The 25,466-nt window shown below is 39.2% G+C and overlaps 1 protein-coding gene across 1 annotated transcript; it reads left to right on the top strand.

Annotated features, from left to right (window-relative positions):
* Nucleotides 1-3,298: 3,298 nt before the first annotated feature.
* LOC135626214 (adenylosuccinate synthetase, chloroplastic-like) lies at nucleotides 3,299-25,030 on the top strand. The gene is made up of 4 exons (XM_065131368.1): nucleotides 3,299-3,664; nucleotides 23,131-23,823; nucleotides 23,898-24,212; nucleotides 24,551-25,030. Exons 1-4 carry the CDS (start codon nucleotides 3,338-3,340, stop codon nucleotides 24,719-24,721), a joined length of 1,506 nt encoding a protein of 501 aa, XP_064987440.1. The 5' UTR covers nucleotides 3,299-3,337; the 3' UTR covers nucleotides 24,722-25,030.
* Nucleotides 25,031-25,466: the final 436 nt, after the last annotated feature.

A 25,466-nucleotide genomic window follows, 5' to 3' on the forward strand; every position in this document is an offset into this window, starting at 1 on the left:
ACACTATATTTTTTCATGCAATGTATTGAACTTTATATCTCAAACACATAGAAAGTGACACTTCTCCTTTTTGTTGATGACAAAGGGGGAGAAGTATAATCATGTTATGCATGATGATGTGTTGTAAATATTCATGATGAATATTTACAATGACTTGAATTCGGCTTGAATTCAAGGTTCTATTAATATGGTATATTGATAGGGAGAGTTTGTTTAAATACTAGGAATTAAGGTTAACTCCGTCATCAAGTGGTTGTCATCATCAAAAAAGGAGAGATTGTTGAATCTCGTATTTTGATGTTGAAACCACTTGCTATGTGTTTATTATTTAATATATGTTTTGAGTGATGCAAGATACTTCGATCAGGATGAGACAATTAAAGCTGGAAAATCATGTTGTGCCGGAGGAACATGCTAGAAGATTGGATGTCGGGCCGGTGGATCGGTCGACGTATCGAGAGAAGGCGGCTGTGGATTCGGGTATCGGGCCAAGAAGAGCGGGTATTACGCAAATGATATCGGAGTTGCAGAGTCAACTGGCCGATTGGGCAATAGGCCCGCAAGAGAGGACGATGTGCCCAAGAATCGGACGAAGCGTCGAGGGACCAATGACATACCGGACAACTTGATTAATTGCTTAGGAGTAATTGTCTAGATCGAACTTTTGTTTTACATATGCAGGATTAACTACGATAGCTTGAAGACATAAAGCAAGTCTATTGGAGTCAAGTTCGATGGGTGTTCGAGGGTCCGAAGAATCGTCGAAGATGCTGCCGGAACCAACCGAGAAGAAATCGGGGACTTGTCGGAGTTTTCGAAAGTCCGCCGAAGAGATCGTCGGAGGTTCGCAGAGATCACCGAGAAGGCTTGGCTACTCACTGAACTCGCCACAAGATTGAGAGCCTGCTGGGAGTCTACTGGAAGAAATCTGAGGGTGTATCGGAAGTCCACCAGAAGATCGCTGGAAAGCTCACCGGAAGGAGACTCGACGTTTTCCGGTTGAAAACTTACTTAGGACTACGTTTTCAATTGCGTAGTTTGCATGTAGTTAGGGTTAGGATTAAGGGATAATCCTATATCCTGGTTAGGGGCCAACTGAGCCCAATATTACCTAGTTTGGGCCAGATTTGAAGCCCATCTAGTGACCCGCAGGACCGGGCAGTGAAACCGCCGGACTGGGTGGTGGCACCGCCCAGAACCCAAGGATCGGGTGGTGGTACCCCCTGGACTAGGCGGTAGCATCGCCCAACACCTAAATGGTCGGGCGGTGGCACCGCCACCGATAGACGATGGCACCGCCAGTAAACGATCAATGTGATATTGACAAGCGGTGGCATCGTCAGCTTCAGGAATCCAAGAGAATTCAAATTTGGAGCTCAAATTTGAATCCTCTTAGGGTTTATAAATACCCCTCAATTCTCAGTAGAGAATACAACTTTTTGAGAAGCAATAGATTGAGAAAAAAAGCCTCAGCAAAGTCTTGTTTTCAATTGCTTGAGTGTTCACCTCCTTCCTTCTCCTTGAAAATTTGTAAGAGTGTGAACTATTTGTAAAAGGTTGTAAGAGGGGTATTTGTCCTTCTCCTTCAAAGTGATTTGCTAGTGGAAGTTGGGAGCCTCATCGAAGAAAGCTTCGCAAATGGATGCAGGTCATTTTGACCAAACCACTTTAAATTGGTGTGTCCCTTGAATGTTTGAGTATTTATCTTTCTGAAACCATTATTACATAGCAACAAAGCTTTCAGTTTTCATCTTCTCACTTTACTCGAGCTACTCATTATTGAATTGAAATATCTACGTATTTAAGAAATCATTTTCAAACATACAAGTTTTAATCCGCTGCACCCCCCCTCCTCTCTTAGTGCCGCTCCGATCCTAACACAAAAGACCTATAAGTTGATACCTTAGACCCGAATGTAGTGATCACATGCCCTCGCACTGTTCGGCGCTATACAAGTCGACGTCCACGGAGCCGTTTCAGAAAGCTCGGGGCGGTGTCGCACGACCATTCCAGAAAGTTTGGAATGACGCCATACCGTATGGGTCCATACCGGTCGGTCGACGCTCATCCGCAAGGTACAAACCATTCTCCCGAGGAATTGACAACTAGTAAAAGACCATATATGACCGACCCTTCTTCACAGGTATAAAAGCTAACCCTTGACCAGCGCTATGGGGATGTCAGACTCACTCTTATTACACTTAACTCTAACTTAATCTTTAGAGGATTTGAGTCGAAAAATTCCCCTCCCGATCTCGACCTGGGTATAGGAGTTGACGACAAAGAGGCGGACAATAAGACCCCCAACTCAACCCGACCTGATGCTCACTTCCGCCACCTTAGTCTCCACATGGATAACCTTGTGCATCCAGGATCGGACCGAGCTATGTTAACACCTCGGCCACGATGTAAAAGTTCACCAATAAGCATTTCAATTACCCTATCTGTTTTCGTACTTAAATCATAGTAAATATGATATCAGAGCAATAACCACTAATAATATATTTTTGTGAGTCTTGATCCATGCATATATAATATTAATTATTGACTGATCACGAGGTATTTGGATGATAGGTATTTAAGTATGGGAGATTGTAATATCCTACAAGAATAAATAAAAATTAAACCAATGCATGATTAATATTTTTTATTTTTATAAAAAAAATTGAATAAAGTTTTAATCTCTTAATCTTTTATAAGTAAATATGATATATCATCACCAAACATATATTCTAAGGGTAACCCTTTATCTAATATATGATGATCAATGTCTTAAGTGTATAAATTATTCATTTGAGATTTTTAATCGTGGACTTAACACACTAACCGTTTAAATTGATGCCGTGATAGTTTTTAGTTGACATAAGATCAACATTATAATTTTTTTAATTAATCAAAATTTGATCGATATTTTCATATTTATTGATCGAATATTTTCAATCAAATAGTTTTATATCAATTAATATTAAATTTATTATTATTATTTATTTTATTTGATAATATAAAAATAGATAAAAAAATTTAAAATTAATATAAACTATAAATAAAAATTTAAATACTTTTGGATGCAATAGCTTTCTTACGTGGCTCAATAAGGATGAGCGATCTATGTACCTCGCTCAAAATAGTCGGACCTGTCGTAGTTATAATACTATTTCGTTGTACGCCTGCATACTACCAGCCGATGTGTCAAGATATCACCCAATAAAAGTTTGCCAAATAAGATAACTTTCAGAGGGCCGACATCATCGTACCCTACAAATATAAATAGATAACAAACTTCTTTCCCAACCCTTCAACATTGCATTCTTGGTCTTCTTCCCGCTCCTGAGCCCGCATGACTGCCGCCTCTCTCACCCTCGACCTCGCGAACCCGGTCTCTCTCCGCCGGGTAAGTTCCCATGGCGGCAGCAGGAGATGGGTTGGCCACCACGGCCCTTCTTTCCTCCGCCTGCCAAAGGGCCTACGGTGCTCGAGGAGGGCCCCCGCCAGGGTCCTGGTGCCGGCCGCGGCCCTGACGGCTGTGGAGGAGGTCGGTGCCGTCGACCGGATCGCGTCTCTCAGCCAGGTCGCGGCGGTGCTCGGCACGCAGTGGGGCGACGAGGGCAAGGGGAAACTCGTGGACATTCTTGCCAGGAACTTCGATGTCGTCGCCCGATGCCAGGTCAACTTTGCCCTCTTTCACTCGATGGGCAAAATGATCCAATCTTTCCTCTTCCGGTCTTTAAATCTTAGGGCTTGAATCATTCGCTCTTTCTAATTTTTCTCTATGAATTATTACGCAATGCTTGATTTTTGAGATTGCAACTTATTTGTTTCTTGATTGAATTCCATTTTTGTGTCCATAGGGTTTCGGTTAAATTAGCTTGTGACTGGCTTTGTGGATGTATTGTGGACGTTTTAAGTTATCTGTACCGACCAAGGTATTCATTCTCAGTAGTTCTTGATGTCGACTATCGGCATATCATATGCGAGTTCAAGTAATCTAGACAAGGAATTTAGGTGATGGCTTGCCTTGCATACTAGAGTCTTCACTGTTCACGGTGTTGAGGTTGTCATTGCCAACCTTTTCTTCATTTTAGTTGCAAGGCATTCTGCAATTAAGATTGGATTTAGAGAAAATAACTCCAACAATCCGCTGAGGAGATGAATATTGGAAAATAAACTTAACTAGCCATTTCTATTGGAATTTGTGAAGTCATCTAGATAATTATAAGGTTAACTTAGATAATTATGATCTAGATTATGAATGAACACCTTGAAAAGAGGGACATCCCTAGGAAATTGCATGTCGTACTAAATATATTTGGTTTGGTATATTGTGGAGAATGTAAGTGTTTAAAGAAATATAGAATAGTGTGTGGACTTTCCTCCGTCGGACTCTCAACCATCTCTCAGTCACCAATATCAATTATTTCTTTTGTCAAATTGGTACTAAAGTCAATTTAACACAATGGCCTCCTCCCACCGCCACCTCTCAACCCCTCCCCTCTCCTCTCTCAGTGAATGTTAATTTTTTCTTTGTTAATGCAGTAGTATATTCCAATTAATCTTCTATACTATTCATATGTTTCTTCACATTTCTCTCATCATTCCATTCCTCTTTTCTTTTGCTGCATTTCTCATGACCTGACTGATGTATCCTTGGTTGATAGAGAAGATACAAGAGCGTTTTAGATCAGATATAAATAATAGAAGGCTGCTTGACATAATTTGACTTATAAAAGAACACATAGATAACTGTTCAATAAGCTTGGAGAATATATGCTCTTGATATTCAAGTAAAGAAAGGGTGAGTCATGACTTTTGATTTGTTTTAATACTTAGAATAATCATTTACAATTTGAAAATGTAATATAGTGAAAGTAGAATTTTTTTTCTCTTTAAGAAAATTTGAATGAAATGAATCTGTTATTGGAATGTCTAAAATATCTTGTCAAATTCTTTTCACGTTTGATTTTAATATCTTTAAAATATAACTATCAAGGAGTTTGACTGATATATTATTTTTGTCTTAATTCAATCATTCAGCACTATCCTTGCTAGGAGCAGTCAGTCCAACTAGTATTATATCCTAACCATTCTATTATCAGGTTGGAACTGAAATTTCTTTCATATTATCTGGATCTACTGTTGAGACATCAAACCCTAACCCCTACCTAGAAAGTTTGTTCATCATGCTTTAACTTTTAATTGCAACAACATTAGGAACGGAGATGGGGCAGGATGGTTTGGGTTTTGTTATCCCAAATCCTTGCCCTGAAGTAAGTGCAGGTGCCTCAAACATGTCCCTTTCAGTTTTGAAGATCCTTGTTTGAGTAGGTTGCGGGATTAGAATGTGGTGCATAGATTAAAATCCAGGTGATGACGATGAGAATCAGTTCTGGACATCTGAAAGGTTGTGTACATTCTTCCATTGTTGCCTCTAGGTTGAATGGTGAGTTGTTGCTGAAAAGACATTGAGGAAGAGAACTGTGTGAAAAAGGAAGGCGAAAGGAAGAGGAAAGGATAAAGGAGGACTGAAAGAAGGGGAGAAGAAAGGAGAAAAAGAAAGCATGTGAATAATTGTAAATTGAGGACATGGATAAATAATAGTTCAGCAAGGACTAATTTTAAACTTATGTGAGGGCTAAAAACCTTAGAAACTAAGGGTTTTAGACTATGTAGTACTAATGTTGAATACATGAAGTGTAACTTCAGCAATGCTGAGAGGAAAACCATACATGTAGTTGAGATTAACAAAAGTAAAAAAATATAAATATCATGGATCTATTATTGAGCAAAAGGAGATTGATGAAGACATTATTTATATTATTAAAATGTGATATTAAGTGGAGAAGGTGTTCAAGAGTTTTATGTTTCTGTCATTTACCATTAGATTAAATGATAAATATAAAACAATTGTAACGACAAACATGCTTTATCGGTCAATATCCTCAGCAATTTGGAAACAACATATGCAAAAAAAATTGGTATTGTTAAGACAAGGTTATTTGTCTAAATGTGTGATTATTAGAAAATATAAAATAAGAAATGTTTACATTCACAAACAACTAGGTATAATTCCTATAGAATATAGGATGGTGGAGAACCATTTAAGATGGTAGGGACATGTCCAAGGAGGCTTTTAGGTTGTCTAGCTAGATAAGGTGAGTCAATTGGGTGCGAGAAAATACGATGAGATTCAAGAAAACTTTTATTAGAAATTTTATAAGAAATATTAATTGTTCTTAGTTTGACTAATGATGTTGCCTACACAAAGTTCAACGGTGGGAAAAGGTTCATGTAGTTGATCTATGTAGTCAGAACATTGTAGCTTTTTGTTGTCGTTAGGCCTTTTTGTTGATTAGGCTAAATTTTCTAAACAAGTTAAGAGAGACTTTCTGTTCAAATTACCACAAGGGATATACTGAAGCCTTTTCACATCACAGATAAGCCCATTCATGCTGCAACTAAAAGAGTGAATGTTTAGAAATGAAAGCTATTACCCAGATACACAATTTACTGAGATGAGTTTATGGGTAGATCTTCCTTGACAAAATCTAGATATCATTTTCAGCTACTTAATCAGTTAGGGTGCTTTCTTGGATAGAGCATACTTTTCTGTGTTTTTCTTGAAATGCTGAATATGATTGGTTGGGTACATGGATACTTATCTGTTCAGAAGTTGGTTGTTCATGCAATTTACATCTGATAGATAATCCTTTAAGGCTAATTTGAAGGATATATGCTTTACTGATATGTCCAGTATGTTTCTCGTTAAAAGATCAGTGACAGGATTTGTATGGCTCACGAAGAGGGTTATGTTGCAACATAAGGTTCCTAGTAGTGTTACTTATACGTCGCTTGTCATCAATCCTTTGGTTGTGGATATGCATCCTTCTATTATTCCTTTCCTTTAGTGTTCCCTTCCTATTATTTCAACTGATATAGTTGCTTTATAAGATCAGCAGCATGTTTTATGTTTGCATGTCTTTGGCAGTTTGACAGATCTTTGACGATCATTATTTCTTGCAAAAAACAAGGTGGAAGTTGTCAATTCTAACATTAGTTATGGTTTGGTTGTTAATTTTCATAAACTATAAACTACAGAAATCGATTACTCTGTGGCACTGGAGCATTCTGACCTCTAGTTTCTTGAAGGTTTCCCTTGAAACTCTTTTCCAACATCTAATTATGTCATGGGTCAAGTGCAACGTGATGATGATGTTTTTTATGTGGAATATGCATTTTGAGATATACTTCGACCAACTGACCCCATGAAAGTGTACACTAAGGCGAAGGCTTTAAATCTCTAATATGTCTAAACTCTCAGCATTGAAGGTGTTTATATTCTTTACGTAACTGTTAGAACCCTTGCGGATTCTAAGCTTGGGATTGATCTCTTTAGGGGATCGGCCTCCTTGGAACTCTATAGGGGTTCCTTCCTCTAGGTTGTTGCTCAAAGGTTGCTAAAAAGATTTATCTATTCCTCATGAAAAGAGGATGAATACATGACTATTTATAGGGCTTCTAAACCCCAACTCCTAATAGGACTCCTACTTCTAATCAACTCCTAATACTTCTCTAAGAAGCAACCTCCAAACTAATCCTAACCTTAGCCGACCTCTTCACCTCTTTAATAGGGGTCGGCTAGGTAGGTTTTATATGAATGCCCCTTTCAATGAAACTCAATTAGGACTCTCCTAGTTAGAGTCCTAACAGACCCGCCCTCTTCAAATTAGTCTTGTCCTCGAGGCTGACGATCCATGAATTCTGAGAATTTGATCTTCAAGTCGTCATAGTTCTCCCAAGTGGCATCTTCTGCTGGTAGGTTTGCCCATTGTATTAGCATATTTCAGTAGTGGGACGTCGTCGTCGAGTCACGATCCGTCGATCAATAATGACACTCAACTGGGTCTGGAGTTCTCCTTGGGTATTCATATTTGATAGATGGCTTTGGGCTGGCCCATTTTATCCCAGTTGAGCTTTAAACATGACACATGAAAGACTGGATGAATTTGGGAGTTGGCGGGTAAGTCCAATCTATATGCTACTACTTTGCTCCAAAATTTGGTAGGGTCCATAGAATCGAGGTGAAAGCTTCATAGATGCTCTGGTCTAGATTGATGTTTGCTTGCATGGCTGGACCCAATCTCCTACTGAAAATTCTCTTTCGCCTTTGTGTTGATCATATTACTGTTTCATCCTTGCTTGAGTTGCAGTAAGATTTTCTTTTAGCAACTTCAGCATTTTGTCTCTGTCATGTAGTTTCCTGTTTACTTGTTCTACTTTAGAGGTGCCTAACATATATTTTGGGATCACGGGAGGAGGTTGGCCATACATAGCCTCATAGGGAGTACATTTTGTGGATGAATGATAAGTTGTATTATACCACCACTCAGCCCAGGGAAGCCACTTTGTCTACTATTTTGGCCGGTCACTAGTGAAGCATCTGAGGTATTTCTCCAAGCACCTGTTCACCACTTCAGTTTGGCCATTGGTTTGTGGGTGATACGCCGTACTCATTTTCAATTTAGTGCCCTGCATCTAGAATAACTCTGTCCAAAATCTGCTTGTGAAGACCCTATCACGATCACTTACAATAGATCTCGGCATCCCATGTAATTTTACGATATTCTCCATAAAGATTCGAGCAATACTTTTCCTTGTGATGAGAGAAGCCCTTCGATAAAGTCCATTGATATATTAGTCCATATTGAGTCCGGGACGGGTAAAGGTTGCAGCTTTCCGGGACTTACCATTGTCTCGCCTTTATGTCGTTGACATACATCATATCGTGTCACAAATTTAGCAATAATATTTTTCATCCCTACCCAATAAAAAATTTGCTTAATTCTCTTATAAGTTCTAAGGAACTCGGAGTGCCCGATCGTAGGTGTGGAATGCATCTCTTGAAGGATGGTCTTTATGTAAGTAGAATTTAGCACAAGCATAATGCGTCCCTTATAGCGCAATTTTTTTATGATCTTATTGGTCTCCGGATCTTTCCGCCATTCCCTCTTAATATCCTCAAGGAAGTCACTAGTCGGTACTGAAACAATCGAAAATTTAGCTTGCTCGGGTAGTCGCGAAAGCGCATATGCAATAACATTCTCTTTCCCCTTTTTGTAAGTTATTTCATAATCATATCCAAGAAGCTTTGTTACCCATTTTTGCTACTCGGGGGAAGATATCTTCTGCTCCAAGAAATATTTTAGGCTTTTATGGTCGGTCTTGATTTAAAAGCGTCGCCCGATCAAGTACGGTCTCCATTTGATCACCGGATGCACAATCACGAGCATCTCCTTGTCATAAATAGTCATCTTAAGATGGGAAGGAGATAATGTCTTACTGGTATAAGCTTGGGGGCGGCCATCTTGCATTAGTATAGCACCAATTCCGACTCCGGAGGCATCGACTTCCAGTGATTTAAAAAGCGCTAGGCGCCAAAAGGCGCCAAGGTCCAAAACCGCCCGAGGCGCTAGGCGCTTGCTCGAGCGAAGCGAGGCGCTAAAATATAAAAATATATAATATAATTAATAAATATAATTATTTAAAATTTTAAATAAAAATATGTTATTAAATTAAGAAAATCTAAGATATAAAATCACAATGTCACATTAACAAAAAGTTTCAAATAAATAAAAATTAACAATATTAAAATTAAAATAATATATTATTAATCTATTAACAATATTAAAAAATTAATCATTTCAAATAAACTTAATAATATTAACAGTATACAATATACGTATACTGTTAAAACTTAAAAGGAAGTATAAAGGGGTGCTGAGCCTACTGACTAAGAAAAGAGGAAGCGGCGAGCGGCGAGCAGCGGGAGGAGCGAGCGGCGACAGCGGCAGCGTTTGCGAGCAGCGACAGCGAGAGCAAGAGCGGGAGCGACGAGCAACAGGAGGCGCGAGCGACGACAGCGGCAGCGTTTGCGAGCAGCGACGAGCGGCGACAACGACAGCGTTTGCGAGTAACGATAGTGACGAGCAGCGGGATCGGGATCGGCAACGGCGAGGGTTAGGGTTCGGTTGTCACTTATATCAATTTTAGTTTGTTTGATTGAACCAACTAACCATCATAGACCGAACCAGACCTAAAATCCTGGTTCGGTCACCTTGGTTAACCCAGGCGCTCGCCCGAAGCGCCCAGCGCCTGGGCTCGGGTGAGCGCCCTGGCGGCGCCTGTTTTGAAGCGCACCGCCTGGGAGATTAGCGACGCGCTTGGGCCTCGCCTCGCCTCGCCCGAGCGTCTAGGCGAGCGCTCGAGCGCCTTTTTCAATCACTATCGACTTCAATAACAAAAGTCTTAACGAAGTCGGGTAGTGCTAGTACGAGCATTGTCGTCATTGCGGCTTTAAGTTCGTCGAAGGCGGTGGTGGCTTTGTTCGACCACTAGAAAGCATCTTTTTTCAGCAATGAAGTAAGGGGTGCACTATTCTTTCCATAGTTTTTTACGAACTTACGGTAGTAGCCTATTAAATCGAGAAAGCTGCATAGCGATTTTATGTTCCTCGGGGTCGGCCAGTTCTGCATTACTTCAATTTTGGAGGGGTCCACTTCCACACCTTCCTCTGACATGATATGCCCAAGATATTCCACCTTTTGTTGAAGAAAGTTGCACTTCAATTTTTTGACAAAAAGAACATATTCTCGCAAATTCGTCAAAATAAGTTGCAAGTGCTGAAAATGACTTTCAAGAGAAGGGCTATAAATAAGGATATCATCGAAGAAAACCAGCAAAAACTTACGAAGATAATTCCAGAAAATATCATTCATATGGCTTTGGAAGGTGGAGGGAGCATTGGTGAGACTAAAGGGCATTACCAAAAATTCGTAGTGGCCGTTGTGTGTTCGAAAGGCGGTTTTCGGTATGTCTTCTTCACACACTCGTATTTGATGATACCCGAATCGAATGTCTAGCTTTGTGAAGACTCGTGCTTCCTTTAATTCATCAAGCAATTCATCTACTACTGGAATAGGGTATTTATCCTTGACAGTTATGCCGTTGAGAGCTCGGTAATCAACGCACATGCGTCATGTTCCGTCCTTCTTTCATACGAGGAGCACCGGTAAAGAGTAGGGGCTGCAACTTGGCCGAATAACTCTTGTTTCGAGCATCTCTTTTACAATCCTTTCTATTTCATCCTTTTGGAGATGTGGATACCGATATGGCTGAGTATTTTTTGGAGGTTTGCTCGGAAGAATCGGTATACAATGATCATGCCGACGGGTAGGAGGTAGGTTGCGCGGTTCGTCAAATATATCTGAAAATTCAGCAAGCAAAGGAAGTAGGTTTGGATCTTCAAATTATGTTGACTCTCCCTTAGTTTGTTCCTCAAGTTGTACCAAAAAGCCACTGCATGCTTTGTGCAAAACCTTCTCCATTCGCTGTGTGTAAATCGTCGTTACGTCGCCCCCACGTTTCCCGTGCAGTATCACCTGTTTCCCCTTACTGTAAAATTTCATAATTAGTTTCATAAAGTTCTAGGAAACATCACCTAATGTCGTCAGCCATTCGATGCCGAGCACGGCCTCATAATCATCAAGAGGGAGGAGGAAGAAATCCGCAATTATCTCTTGGTCTTGCAGCAACAGTTTCACCCACGGGCACCTATGATCACACTTCAAAATTCATCCGTCGACGACCTTAACGTCAAACCTACTGCAATTCTCGATACATAAGGCCATCCATATAGAAACCTTGCTGTTTATAAAATTATTAGTGCTCCTGGTGTCAATAAGAACGGTGATAGGTTGTTGCTTCATAAGTCCTCCCACTTTCATCGTTTGCGGGTTTGTGTAACCGGCAAGGGCATGCATCGTAATATCAATCGGTTGCTTTTCTTCATCTGCGACCTCTTCCTCATTCTCCTGGACCTCCTCCTCTATGTCTTCAAGAGGTTTAATCAGTAGGAGGCGGCCCCTTTTGCAGCGATGATCACGGTTTCATGGCTCGTCGTAATACCAACAAAGACCCTTTGCTGATCGGTCATGTAGTTCTTCTCTTGTCAAATTTTTTAGCAGCAAAGGACGGCTGGGAGCAGAAGGAGGTTTATGTTAGAACCCTTGCAGATTCTAAACTTGGGATTGATCTCTTTAGGGGATCGGCCTCCTCGGAACTCTATAGGGGTTCCTCCCTCCAAGTTGCTGCTCAAAGGCTGCAAAAAAGATTCATCTATTGCTTATCAAAAGAGGAGGAATACATGGTTATTTATAGGGTTTCTAAACCCTAACTTCTAATAGGACTTCTACTCAAGACTCCTATTCCTTTACAACTCTTAATTCATCTCTAAGAAACAACTTGCTAACCCTAGTCGGTCTCTTCACCTCTTTAATAGGGGTCGGCTTAGGTAGGTTTTACATGAATGTCCCTCTCAATTAGGACTCTCCTAGCTAAAGTCCTAACAGACCCGCCCTTTTCAAATCAGCCTTGTCCTCGAGGCTGACGATTCATGAATTTTGGGAATTTGATCTTCAAGTCGTCATAGTTCTTCCAAGTGACATCTTCTGTTGGTAGGTTCACCCATTGTACTAGCACTTTAGTAGTGGGTCGTCGTCGTCGAGTCACGATCCGTCGATCAATAATGGCACTTGGCTGGGTCTGGAGTTCTCCTTGGATAGTTATATTTGGTGGGTGGCTTTGGGTTGTCTCCAAGCATCTATTTACAACTTTTGTCTGGCCGTTGATTTGTGGGTGATATGCTGTACTCCTTTTCAATTTAGTACCCTGCATATGGAATAACTTTGTCCAAAATCTGCTCGTGAAGATGCAAGTAGAATTTATCATAAGCACAATACGTCTCTTATAGTATAATTCTTTTGAGTCCCAATTGTAATGAGCCACGGAGCTTTGTGCTTCCTCCAATTTTTTTATAATCTTACTAGTCTCTGAATCTTCCTGCCATTCCATCTTAATATCCTCAAGGAAGTCGCTGGTCGGAAGTGAAATGGCCGAAACTTCAGCTTGCTCGGGTAGCTGCGAAAGCGCATATGCAAGAACATTCTCTTTCCCCTTTTTGTAAGTTATTTCATAATCAAATCCAAGAAGTTTTGTTACCCATTTTTGCTGCTCAGGGGATGATATCTTTCGCTTCAAAAAGTACTTGAGGCTTTTATGGTCGGTTTTAATTTGAAATCGTCGACCAATCAAGTAGGGTCTCCACCTCGTTGCTGTACGCACAATGACGAGCATCTCCTTATCATATGTTGACTTATTTTGATGGGAGGGAGATAATGCCTTGCTAGTGTATGCGAGTGGTCGACCATCTTGCATGAGAATGGCTCTAATTTCGACTCCAGATGCGTCGGCCTCAATAATGAAGGGTCTGTTGAAATCTGGTAGTGTTAGCACCAGCGTCGTCGTCATGGCTGTCTTAAGTTTGTCGAAGGCAGCGGAGGCTCTGTCTAACCATTGGAAGACATCTTTTTCTAGTAAGAAAGTAAGTGGTGCATTGATCTTTCCATAGTTTTTCACGAACTTACGATAATAGCCTGTTAAACCCAGAAAGCCATGTAGCAATTTTATGTTCCTCGGGGTAGGCCAGTTTTGCATTGCTTCAATTTTGAAGGGGTCCACTGTCACACCTTCCTCTAATATGATATGCCCAAGATATTCCACCTTCTGTTGAAGAAAGCAAAAATTCGTAGTGGTTGTTGTGTGTTCAAAAGGTGGTTTTCGGTATGTCTTCTTCGCACTCATATTTGATGATACCCGGATCAAAGGTCCAGCTTTGTGAAGATTTGTGCTCCCTTTCATCTAGCAATTCATCTGCTATTGGAATAAGGTATTTGTCCTTGATGGTTATGCTATTGAGAGCTCGGTAATCAACACATATTCGCCATGTTCCGTCCTTCTTGCGTACAAGTAGCACCGGTGAAGAGTAGAGGTTGCAAGTTGGTCGAATAACTCCTGTTTCGAGCATCTCTTTTGCAATCCTTTCTATTTCATCCTTCTGGAGATGTAGATATTGATATGGCCGAGTATTTGCTGGAGGTTTGCCTGAAAGAATCGTTATATAATGATCATGCCGACGGGTAAGAGGTAGGTTGTACGATTCGTCAAATATATCTGAAAATTCAGTAAGCAAAGGAAGTAGGTTTGGATCTTCAAATTCTATTGGCTCTCCCTTAGTTTGCTGCTCAAGTTGTACCAAAAATCTGCTGTATGCTTTATGCAAAACCTTCTCCATTTATTGTATGCAAATCGTCGTTACGTCGCCCCCACGTTTCCCGTTAAGTATCACCTGTTTCTCCTTACTGTAAAATTTCATAATTAGTTGCATAAAATTCCAAGAAATATCACCTAATGTTGTCAACTATTTAATTATGAGCATGGCCTCATGATCATCAAGAGGGAGAAGGAAGAAATATGCAATTATCTCTTGGTAAGGCCTCATGATTAGTAACAGTTTCACTTGCGGGCGCCTACGATCATACTTCAAAATCCATCCATCGGCGACCTTAACGTCAAACCTGTTGCAATTCTCGATAGGTAAGGCCATCTCGATAGGTAAGGCCCGTGTCGATGAGAACAGTGATCGGTTGTTGTTTGAGAAGGCCTCCAACTTTCATCATTTATAGGTTTGAGTAGCCGGCTAGTGTATGTACCGTAACTTCGGTCGGTTGTGGCTCTTCTTCTGCATCTTCTTCTTTATGTTCAAGGCTCTCTTCTGGATGTTCAATGACCTCTTCTTCTATTGGTTCAATCATAAGAAGTCTCCCTTTACTATAGCGATGCTCACGGCTCCATGGTTCGTCACAATGCCAACATAACCCCTTCGCATATCGCTCCCGAAGCTCTTCTCTTGTTAACCTCTTTGGTGTAGGGACTTAGTCGATAGTAGGGGGGCTGAGGGCTTCAATATTACTGGTTGAGGAGCGACCCTAGTCCTCTGAGCTTCATGGTTCAATTGCTTCTCTTGATGTCGTGCGAAAGAGACGGCTGCCATAAGCGTATATGGTTGTCGCGCTTTAACTTCTCCTCGGATCTCCGGCTTCAAGCCCTCAATGAAGGTCCTCAATAGCTGTTTTTGAGACCAATCACGAGTTTGATTAGATAACCTTTCAAACCTGGTTTGGTACTCCTGAATGGTAGAGGTTTGTCGGATCTTTGCTAGTTGTCCGTCAATATTCTCGTAATCGGTTGGTTTGAAGCGGATCAGCAGTCCTTCTTTGAATTGTAGCCATGAAAGGACTCCATAAGTATGTTCAAACCAGTCAAACCACTGTATAGCATCCCTTTCAAGATGTATAGCTGCAATTTTCACCATAGATGCATCCGCGGTTTTATGGTACCGAAAATATCGCTCCGCGCGCGAGATCCAACCAATCGGGTCTCTTTCTTCCCATCTAGGGAAGTCCACTCTCATGCATGGATAGTTGTGGTTGGTCATAGAGCTTCCCCTCTCTTGGAAGTCATATCTTTGGGCTTGGTGCGATTGGGCAAAGCTCTCTTCTTGATGTGATTTCTTTGGGCTTAGTGGTCGGCCCAATCTAAGTTCGGTAAAGAGCGTCCGAATCTTATCCTCCATTCGTGCCTCGAAGGCTTCGAATTTAGCATTGATTACCTCCTCAGATGCCATAGTATATGCCGCCAAATCTGTGATGTTAAGATGTCTCTTTTGTTGTTGGGCTAAAGGCATGTATTGGTTGAGAGAGGTGATGGTCGAAAGGGTTGGTAGATTGGTGGATGTAGGCTACGGTTTAGGCTTGTTTTGTGGCTATTTTGGGTGCAGTTTGAGGGTGTGGTTTGGTGGAGTTTTAGGGCTGTAGATGAAAGTTTTGGATCTGTGGTAGATGGTAGCAAAGGTTTGATAGAAATAAGTGGAAGTTGCAGCAAGTATGTGCTATCTTGTAAGAGTAGAATTGTCGTCGAAGAAACAACGGTTTCTCGACGTAATTTCCACCAAAAACTTGAGAGAATTGAGGAGGGAATTGATAGCAAAATCACAGTTTATATGACAGCAAGGATATCTAATTTAATCAAGAAAATTTCGGCAGTATAACAGCAAGGAAATTGGTGCAAGTTGCGATTACAGAATTCTCGTCGAGAAATTTCAACGGGTTACGACGAAAATTTGCAGCAACACAAAATCGTTTTTAGAGATGAATTTCTTAATAGATAAATCTTAGATGGAAGCCAAGATGATCTATGAAGTGTATAATAAATTTCATAAAAAAAAATTATAAATAGATGGGTTAAGGCAACAATATGCGGCTGAAATTTTCTGCAGCACAGATTTTTAAGTATAGCAGATTGGACGTAAAAGATCAGTGGTTTATATTGAGAATTTTTTGATGAAACCGAAGAGAATTCCACTGTTAGGAAGGTCAAAGCTATCATAAAAATTTCGTAGAGATTTGGATAGAAACAACGTAGTATCAAGATCAAACAAACAGTGCTATGCGGCTGAAATTTTACAGTGCAAATTTTCAAGTATAGCAGATTAGACGTAAAATATCAATGGTTTATATTGAGAATTTTTTGATAAAACCAAAGGAAATCTGCGGTTAGGAAATGTCAAAGATGTCATAAAAATTTCATAAAGATTTGGATAGAAAAAACACAGTAGCAAGATCAAACAGACGGTGCTATACGGTTGGAATTCTGCAATGTATCTTTCGTCGTATAGATGAAAACTTTATGACGAAAAGTTTATGCAGCAATATAGGAATAATTTTTTTTGGGATTTTCAAATAAGGATAACTAAATTGCAGCAGCAATAAGTTAGAAAACCAGAACCTGTTGCAATTCACGGGGAGATCAAAGGATGATCCGCGGTGGTGGAGATGATGGCGGAATTCGACGACGATCTTTTAAGCAATTGTGGGAATTGCTTTGGGAGATTGTGGAGGGCTGATGGATGGCAATGGAAGGGCAGCGAGATGCCAAGAACGCTGCTCTGATATCAAGTGGTAGAACCCTTGCAGATTCTAAACTTGGGGTTGATCTCTTTAGGGGATCGGCCTCCTTGGAACTCTATAGGGGTTCCTCCCTCCAAGTTGCTGCTCAAAGGCTGCAGAAAAGATTCATCTATTGCTTATCAAAAGAGGAGAAATACATGGCTATTTATAGGGTTTCTAAACCCTAACTCCTAATAGGACTTCTACTCAAGACTCCTATTCCTTTATAACTCTTAATTCATCTCTAAGAAACAACCTCCTAACCCTAGCCGGCCTCTTCACCTCTTTAATAGGGGTCGGCTTAGGTAGGTTTTACATGAATGTCCCTCTCAATTAGGACTCTCCTAGCTAGAGTCCTAACAGTTTATATGCCACGGGCCTAGGAGAGGTTCTTATCCTCCGAGCATCTTGGTTGAGTCGTTCTTCTTGTATTCGGGCGAAAGAAATTGCAGCTATCACGGTACGAGGTTGCCGCGCCTTAACCTCCCTTTTTATCTCTGGCTTGAGTCCTTCGATGAATGTTCCTAACAATTGACGGTTAGTCCAATCACAAGCAAGGTAGGATAGCTTCTCAAACCTAGTTTGATACTCTTGACTCATAGAGGTTTGTCAAATCTTTGCGAGTTGGCCATCGATATTTTCATACTCCGTAGGTCCGAAATGATTCAGCAGTGCATTCTTAAATTTATTCCACGTCGGAGCCCTATGATTGTATTCCAGCCAATTGTACCATTGAATAACATCTCTTTCAAGGTGGATGACAACAATTTCCACCATAGCATCATCCGATGTTTGGTAGTAGCGAAAGTAACATTCGGCGCGTGAAATCCACCCCGCTGGGTCTCCTTTCCATCGCGGGAAGTCCACCCTCAAGCGTGGCTGAAGCATGTCCGAGGGCTGCCCCTCCTTCTCTGGAGGTCTCTATGAGCTCTCTCATCGTTGAAATTTGATTGGACTCGGCGGTTGTCCAATTCTGAATTCTGCAAATAAAGAGCGATTTAATCCGAGATTCCAATGCTTCAAATTTAACATTAATTGGATCTTGAAAAACCATAGCATATGCCTGTAGATCAGAGATGTCCCTGTCTTTTTTTTGTTGACGGGTTAATGGCATGGGGTGGTAGAAGGTTCGAAAAAATTGAGGATCACAGAAAGGTACTACAGTAGGTTTTTACGTCTAAAGTGTAGCAGTTTGGACGTAAAAGGTCATTGGTTTATATTGAGAATTTTTTGACAAAACCAAAGGGAAATCCGCTGATAGGAAGTGTCAAAGCTGTCGTAAAAAAATTATAGAGAATTGGATAGAAAAAACACAGTAGCAAGATCAAACAAACTGTGCTATGCGGTTGGAATTCTGTAGTGCATCTTTCGTCGTAGAGATAAAAACTTTGCAACAAAAAGTTTATGCAGTAATATAGGAATAATTTTTTTTCGGATTTTTGAATAAGGATAACTAAATTGCAGCAATAGTAAGGTAGGAAACCAGAACTTATTGCAATTTACGGGGAGATCAAAGGATGATCCGCGGTGGTGGAGATGACGGCGGAATTCGACGACGATCTTTTAAGCAATTGTGGGAATTGCTTTGGGCGGCTGTGGAGGGCTGATGGATGGCTGTGGAAGGGTAGCGAGATGCCAAGAATGCTGCTTTGATACTAACTGTTAGAACCCTTACAGATTCTAAGCTTGGGGTTGATATCTTTAGGGGATCGATTTCCTTGGAACTCTATAGGGGTTCCTTCCTCCAGGTTGTTGCTCAAAGGCTGTTAAAAAGATTCATCTATTCCTCATGAAAAGAGGATGAATACATAACTATTTATTGGGCTTCTAAACCCCAACTCCTAATAGGACTCCTATTCAAGACTCTTACTTCTAACCAACTCCTAATGCTTTTCTAAGAAGGAACCTCTAAACTAATCCTAACCTTAGCCGGCCTCTTCACCTCTTTAATAGGGGTCGGCTAGGTAGGTTTTATATGAATGCCCCTTTCAATGAAACTCAATTAGGACTCTCCTAGCTAGAGTCCTAACCAAGGTTCGCAATTTCGTACCGTATCAGAGTTTCGACGTTAGCTCGGTACGGTACGATACTGTATACCGCTCGATATATATATATATATATATATATATATATATATATATATATATATATATATATTCGACGGCGTCGTCCCTCTCTTCTCCCAGGCGGGGCGACGTTGCCTCGTTTATATATATATATATATATATATATATATATAAATTTAATAAATATATATTTATATATAAAAAGATTATATATATATATATTTATATATATTTTTATAAAAGGCGATGTCGTATCACCTCGGCGACGTCACCTTTTCCTTCTCCCATGCGGGGCCACGTTGCCTCGTTTATATATATATATATACATCGTTCTTGACGGTATTATTCGAAATTGCATACCTTGGTCCTTATAGTAACCAATTGTTATAGCATTCACCTTCAATTTGCAACCACTCGATCATGCAACTTCTTTGCATGAAATGCTAATTAATATCCTGTTTGACAATCTAATTTGGAATGACTTATTTTTTGAAATAATGAAGCTCCAATTAGATTTGTTGTCATGGTCTTATAGATATGTTAGTATATTTAGTCATGTGCTATCTAGGATTCTAGATGACCTACTACATCATCAGATGATGGCCTACTTCCTTGGTGGCCAGGTGGCCTACTACATCACAACAGTAGATTCAAGCATTCAGTCATGGGAATTACTAGACACTAAATTGAGAAGTGTGTATGTGTAAGAGAGAGAGGAGAAGTGTGTATATGTAAGGGTTCTCATGTTAAAGAAAGGTGGCCTAGCTGGCAAGGCTCTCATAGATGCAGGATTTAGGGAGGCCCAATGAAAGGGCTTTCACATGAGTAACTTAATATTTCTTCTTGTTTAGAGGAAGTCCAAGTGATCTGGCAATGCTACTATAACATAATCAGGATAGGAGAAATCAATGCATGATGATGTAAAAAAGCCATAAGCAACTCATCCCAACTGAACCCAATCAATGTTCTCGTTAATATGTGACTCTATATAAATAGCATGACCGATAGTGTAATCACCGATAATTTCTCCCTTAACATAAATTAATTACTGTAAATGATGTATTGTTTTATTATTAACTTCTATGTTTGTGTATTGTAGTTAAGGAAATGATTAAATTTGATTTCCTTAATCATGTGGATAAGTTAGGAATTCTACTAATCAATTAAATTATTAATTGATTTATTTCCTAATGAGTGATTTGATTTTTAGGAAGTAAATAGTTTGTATTCCATTTTCGTATATGAACTATAAGAAATGAATATTATATTTCTCTCTTTGTATGTGAAAGGAAAATAAAAATAAATTAAAAATAAGAATTAAATTATTACTTACATTCTAGGGAGATATCATCTTCTCTTATATAAAGGGGACTACTCCTCCCTTATTCCTCACCGAGCCTAACAATAGGTGGATTGAAGAAAGGACTTTCCAAGGAGATGATATCGAGGAAAGGATAACCGAGGAGAGGTAGGATCCTTTCTTTTTTTAATTAGCTTTGATTTATGTTTTGAAATCTCTATGTTGAGATTGTTATCATTTTATAATGCGTAATGATGTTTTAATTTTAAAATTTCATGATTATTAAATAATAATAATTGATTTGTGATGTTAGAATGATTATTTGATTTATATTGATCTCTTAAGCTTAAGTGAATTTTAATATTGATTTAATTATTAAAATTCTTATTTTTGAATTAGCATAATAATTCTAATTTATTTAATTAGATATATCTATGTTTTAAGAATTATGTGTAAAATTCTATAATGTAATTAGTTTTAAATTTAAAATCATGAATTTAAATTTTCAGTTAATGGATTTGAGTTATTCTTTAATAATTTTAAATATTAAAATTTAATTTGATAAGAGGAGTCTAATTGGGGTCTGACTTGAGGCAGGTTGATTTATCAGATCGGATCGACTTAGCCCATGTGGTCATGTACGACCTAGCTCATGTGGTCATGTACGACCTAGCCCATGTGTGACTGGGCATGATGCAGCCTATATGGCAAGGTACAACCTAACCATGTGGCCAAGCATGAGCCAGCTCATGCGACTAGGTACAACCTAATCCATGTTGTCAGATACGACCCCAACTTATGTGTCTAGGTATGACTAACTCGCGAGCCAAGCATGACCTAGTTCAATGGTAAGACTCAACCCAACTTATAAGTGAGGCTTAGCCTAGTCCATGAAGTTAAGCCTGCCCAACTATACGATTGACATTAGACACATCGTTGCTCTTCTATCTAGCCCGTTTTACCTCAACTCAACCTATTACTTGGAACAGGCATGTGCAGTGCATGTGATCCGTCCAAGACTCAGGTGGGTTGGTTCGGTCTGGGTTAGCACTATACGACATAGTTTAATTTCTTTTTTCTTTATTGGTTTGAGCTCATTAATTGACTAAATAATATAGGTTTGATTGGTTAAAGCTGGTTTAGGGTGATTCCAAACTAACTTGACTTAATCGAGATCAATCAAATCTAAATTAGACCAGTCTAGGATGATTCCATATTGGTTCTATAAGGATTTGAAGTTGGTTCTGTTCTATGTTAATCAAATTGAGTTTGGTTTAAGTCAATTGAGCTATTCCAATTAGAGTTTTGGTTGATTGAGGACCATTGAGAAATTGATGTTTCATGTCTTTATGATTTGATGAATTTAAAAGATTTATCTAGAGATATCATTTGAAAATGATTATTGGTTTTCTACTTTTCTCAAGTTTATGATATTGATATGATTGTTATCATGTAATAGATGTGACTATGCTAGTAGTTCACATTAGAAGTGTAATCTGTGAAAGGAGCTACGGGCACATCACAATGCGGAGCCACCAATGAACATAGTATAATAGATTTACGTCAAGTATGGTTGCTCATAATATTTAATTATATTGATTTCTTGATGCATGTGTGAGTGAATGAATGAGTGTAAATGAATGATCATGGATGTTTGTGCATCCCTGCCGAGGGCAGGTATGGCGATTCCCTTCGGGGATTAGCGGGCTGTCAAACGTGATGGTTAGACGGTTCCTCCATCCGCTGTTGGGAGGAACGTATCTTCACTTGGGCGGGTGAGGGATACCACTCCATCTGCTGTTGGGAGTACGATATGGATTATCTCCATCCGCTGTTGGGAGGAATCCATCCCGTGGAATATGCATCTCTATCCGCTGTTGGGAGAGTACACCATCCGGTTATGTATGCCTTTGTTATTATGTATGTGTTGCGTGTGGCTAATTATTGATTTTGTTTATTATGTAAGAAATTATCATCGTTTTTCTGATTCATAAGTTTTATGATAAATCGATATATTATCATTTCTTATTAAATTATTGATATTTATTTTGATTTCATGAATATTGAAGATTATTGTTATGATTTTTTTTAGGTTCCTACCAGCATGTGTAGTTGTTGATATATTTTTATCTTATATTTATTTTCAGAGTAATCTACTATTTTATAATAGATTTGAAGCTTGGGTGGAAGAGACTTGTGACCCCACTGAGAAGATGTAGTTATTTTTCTAATTAATAAAATATTTACTATTGTAAAGACAAAGATTTGAATTCAAAGACGAAGAAAAAAAAAAGAAAAAGAGGGAGTTTATTATGTAAATTATGAATAATAAATTACTAATTTATTATTCTTTTTATAAATCCGGGTCATGACAGATAGCTTTATAAGCACAACATGCATGCATAGTACATTGCTACAGTGCTACAGTGCCTCGGACCGGTATGTACCGCCCGTACCGGGCGGTACGGCTCAGTACGACAGACCCTGGTCATGACTACCTTTTTGTTTAACTACTCTTAGAGATGAGTTTGTGGAGTGAGACCATTCCACCTTTGAAGCGAGGTGCACTCTCCTTGACTGCTCTAAGAGATATCAGGCTTTAGTCTATGGTTTGTGTAGACAAACCTATTTTGTACAAACTTCATACTTAATCAATTTACTTTTACTTACAAAAAAAATAGGGATATTTGAGTTGCTTGATCCAATTATATCTTCTTGCTTCCAAGTCTTCTAAGTTCCAAACTTAATTTGTAAATAATCTTAATCCAATTTATTAATATCCATGTTTATTTGAGTGAAATATTGAAGCTAAAGTTGCTTGCTCATTGCTTCAGCAACCATCTTAAATCTTTTTTCTTGTTGGCATCAGGGCGGAGCAAATGCTGGACATACCATTTACAATGCTGAGGGCAAAAAGTTTGCTCTCCATCTTGTTCCTTCGGGAATCCTGAATGAGGAAACTCTGTGTATAATTGGTAATGGAGCTGTAGTACATCTTCCTGGGCTTTTTCAAGAAATTGATGGTCTGGAATCCAATGGAGTCTCCTGTGAAGGAAGAATATTGGTGTCTGATCGTGCCCATTTGTTATTTGATTTTCATCAAGTTGTTGATGGACTTAGAGAAGCGGAACTTGGGAATTCTCTTATTGGAACAACAAAGCGAGGAATTGGTCCTTGCTATTCAAGCAAGGTTATACGGAATGGAATAAGAGTGTGCGATCTCAGACATATGGATACTTTTGTTCAGAAGCTTGATACTTTAATGAGGGATGCTGCTTCCCGGTTCGAAGGATTTAAATACAATGTCGACATGCTTGACAAGGAAGTTGACAGTTACAAGAAATTTGCAGAGAGGTTGGATCCATTTATTTCAGATACTGTGCATGTCATTAATGAGTCAATCTTGCAAAAGAAGAGCATATTGGTTGAAGGTGGTCAAGCAACAATGTTGGATATTGACTTTGGAACTTACCCATTTGTGACTTCCTCAAGTCCTTCAGCTGGTGGAATATGCACAGGTCTTGGGATAGCTCCCAGATGCCTTGGTGATATTATTGGTGTTGTGAGTAGAATCTTTCTTTTATACTTCCCTGGTGGTTTTTCCCATTCTAAATTTTATATTTAATGTTTGTGCAGGTGAAAGCTTACACCACTCGAGTTGGTTCTGGTCCTTTTCCAACTGAAATTTTAGGTAAAAATGGTGATGTTCTTAGAGTTGCTGGCATGGAGTTTGGAACAACCACTGGTCGTCCTCGGCGCTGCGGATGGCTCGATATAGTTGCACTAAAGTACTGCTGCCAGATAAATGGTTTTTCATCACTCAATCTCACCAAGCTTGATGTGCTGTCTGAACTTTCAGAAATCAAGCTAGGTATCTCTTACAGACGAAAAAATGATGGTGAAAAGGTCGAGTCATTCCCTGCAGACCTTCATCTTATGGAGCAAACACAGGCATGTTTTTAATAGCTTTACAGTTATCCTCTGTTAAGTTCATTTCGAACCATGAACTTAACTTATAATATCAACTACCTTCGTTGGTAAAGATTTTAATTGTTGATGATAATGTCCAATCTTATATTCACTGCTTACTCATTCTACAAAAAAAGAATTTTAATGCTAACAACAGCTGCTGATTATTGCAAGAGTTTTGGTTCTTACCCTGTCTGAACCTCAATCTTTGTTTCATTTATTTATTTTTTCGGTGTTGGACATGGACGTGATATGTAGGTGGATTTCTTTTCTTTCGGAAGAATTCTTGGAATCTTTATTTTTTTCTTTTGGTGATGTAGGTCGATTATGAAGTGCTACCGGGATGGCAGTGTGATATTTCATCGATCCGGAACTACAAAGACCTTCCCTCAATGGCTCATCGGTATGTTGAACGGATAGAAGAGCTTGTCGGTGTCCCCATTCACTATATCGGTGTTGGACCAGGACGCGATGCCCTTATCTTCAAATAAGTCAGGTTCCTGGTCCACTATCATTATTAGAAGTCTTGTATTTTGATGTGCTTCTAAGGCATACCAAATCAGACTCTCCACTCCTTTCTTGAATATGTTCTCATTCATGCTGAAGAAAAGATATGGATCAATTGGAATTTGAGTTTCAAAATGAAACAGGAAAATTTGATCCATCATTTGGTGTGGCCAATTTTATCTACTAGATTTTTTTGTGCATGTATAACCAAAGTGTAAGTTCTTGTAATGCTCATCTTATGAGGAATCAATGAAAAGTTAATGATAGAAATAAGCTGGATTTTCCAGCAATCATCTATTAATGTTATTATCATCTACTTTACCTTTTTTTTTTTTTTTTGGTGCACCCACTCATCTATTATTGTTGGACCCAATAATCATCTATTAATGTTAATATATTACTGACAGGCTTCGAGGTTTTTAGATGTTTTTTTCTACTCTCTCAATTATCTTATAATAATATACTGAGATTTTTAAATTTATTTTGGATATTTATTATTATTATTATTAACTATTCTGAGTAACTAAACACAACCAACATGAGGAAATTTGAGTTCGTGGTGGTTCACCAACCTTTGCAGGAGACGTACCTTGAACCAACTAGAGTAGTTGACAATTTAAGACCCGAATTTGATCGCACTTGCGACTTCATTACTCATAAAGTAGAGCCAACTGCTTTTCGCTACCCACCGCCGCCCCCATTTGCCAATATGGTGGTGAATTTGTTACT

This window comes from Musa acuminata, chromosome BXJ2-11 (assembly GCF_036884655.1).
Source record: "Musa acuminata AAA Group cultivar baxijiao chromosome BXJ2-11, Cavendish_Baxijiao_AAA, whole genome shotgun sequence".
NCBI lineage: Eukaryota > Viridiplantae > Streptophyta > Magnoliopsida > Zingiberales > Musaceae > Musa > Musa acuminata.

Coding starts and splice junctions, on each gene's coding strand:
- LOC135626214 (XM_065131368.1), top strand. CDS start 3,338: ATGACTGCCGCCTCTCTCACCCTCGACCTCGCGAACCCGGTCTCTCTC. Junction 23,824..23,897: donor TTGGTGATATTATTGGTGTT/GTGAGTAGAATC, acceptor ATGTTTGTGCAG/GTGAAAGCTTACACCACTCG. Junction 24,213..24,550: donor ATCTTATGGAGCAAACACAG/GCATGTTTTTAA, acceptor TTGGTGATGTAG/GTCGATTATGAAGTGCTACC.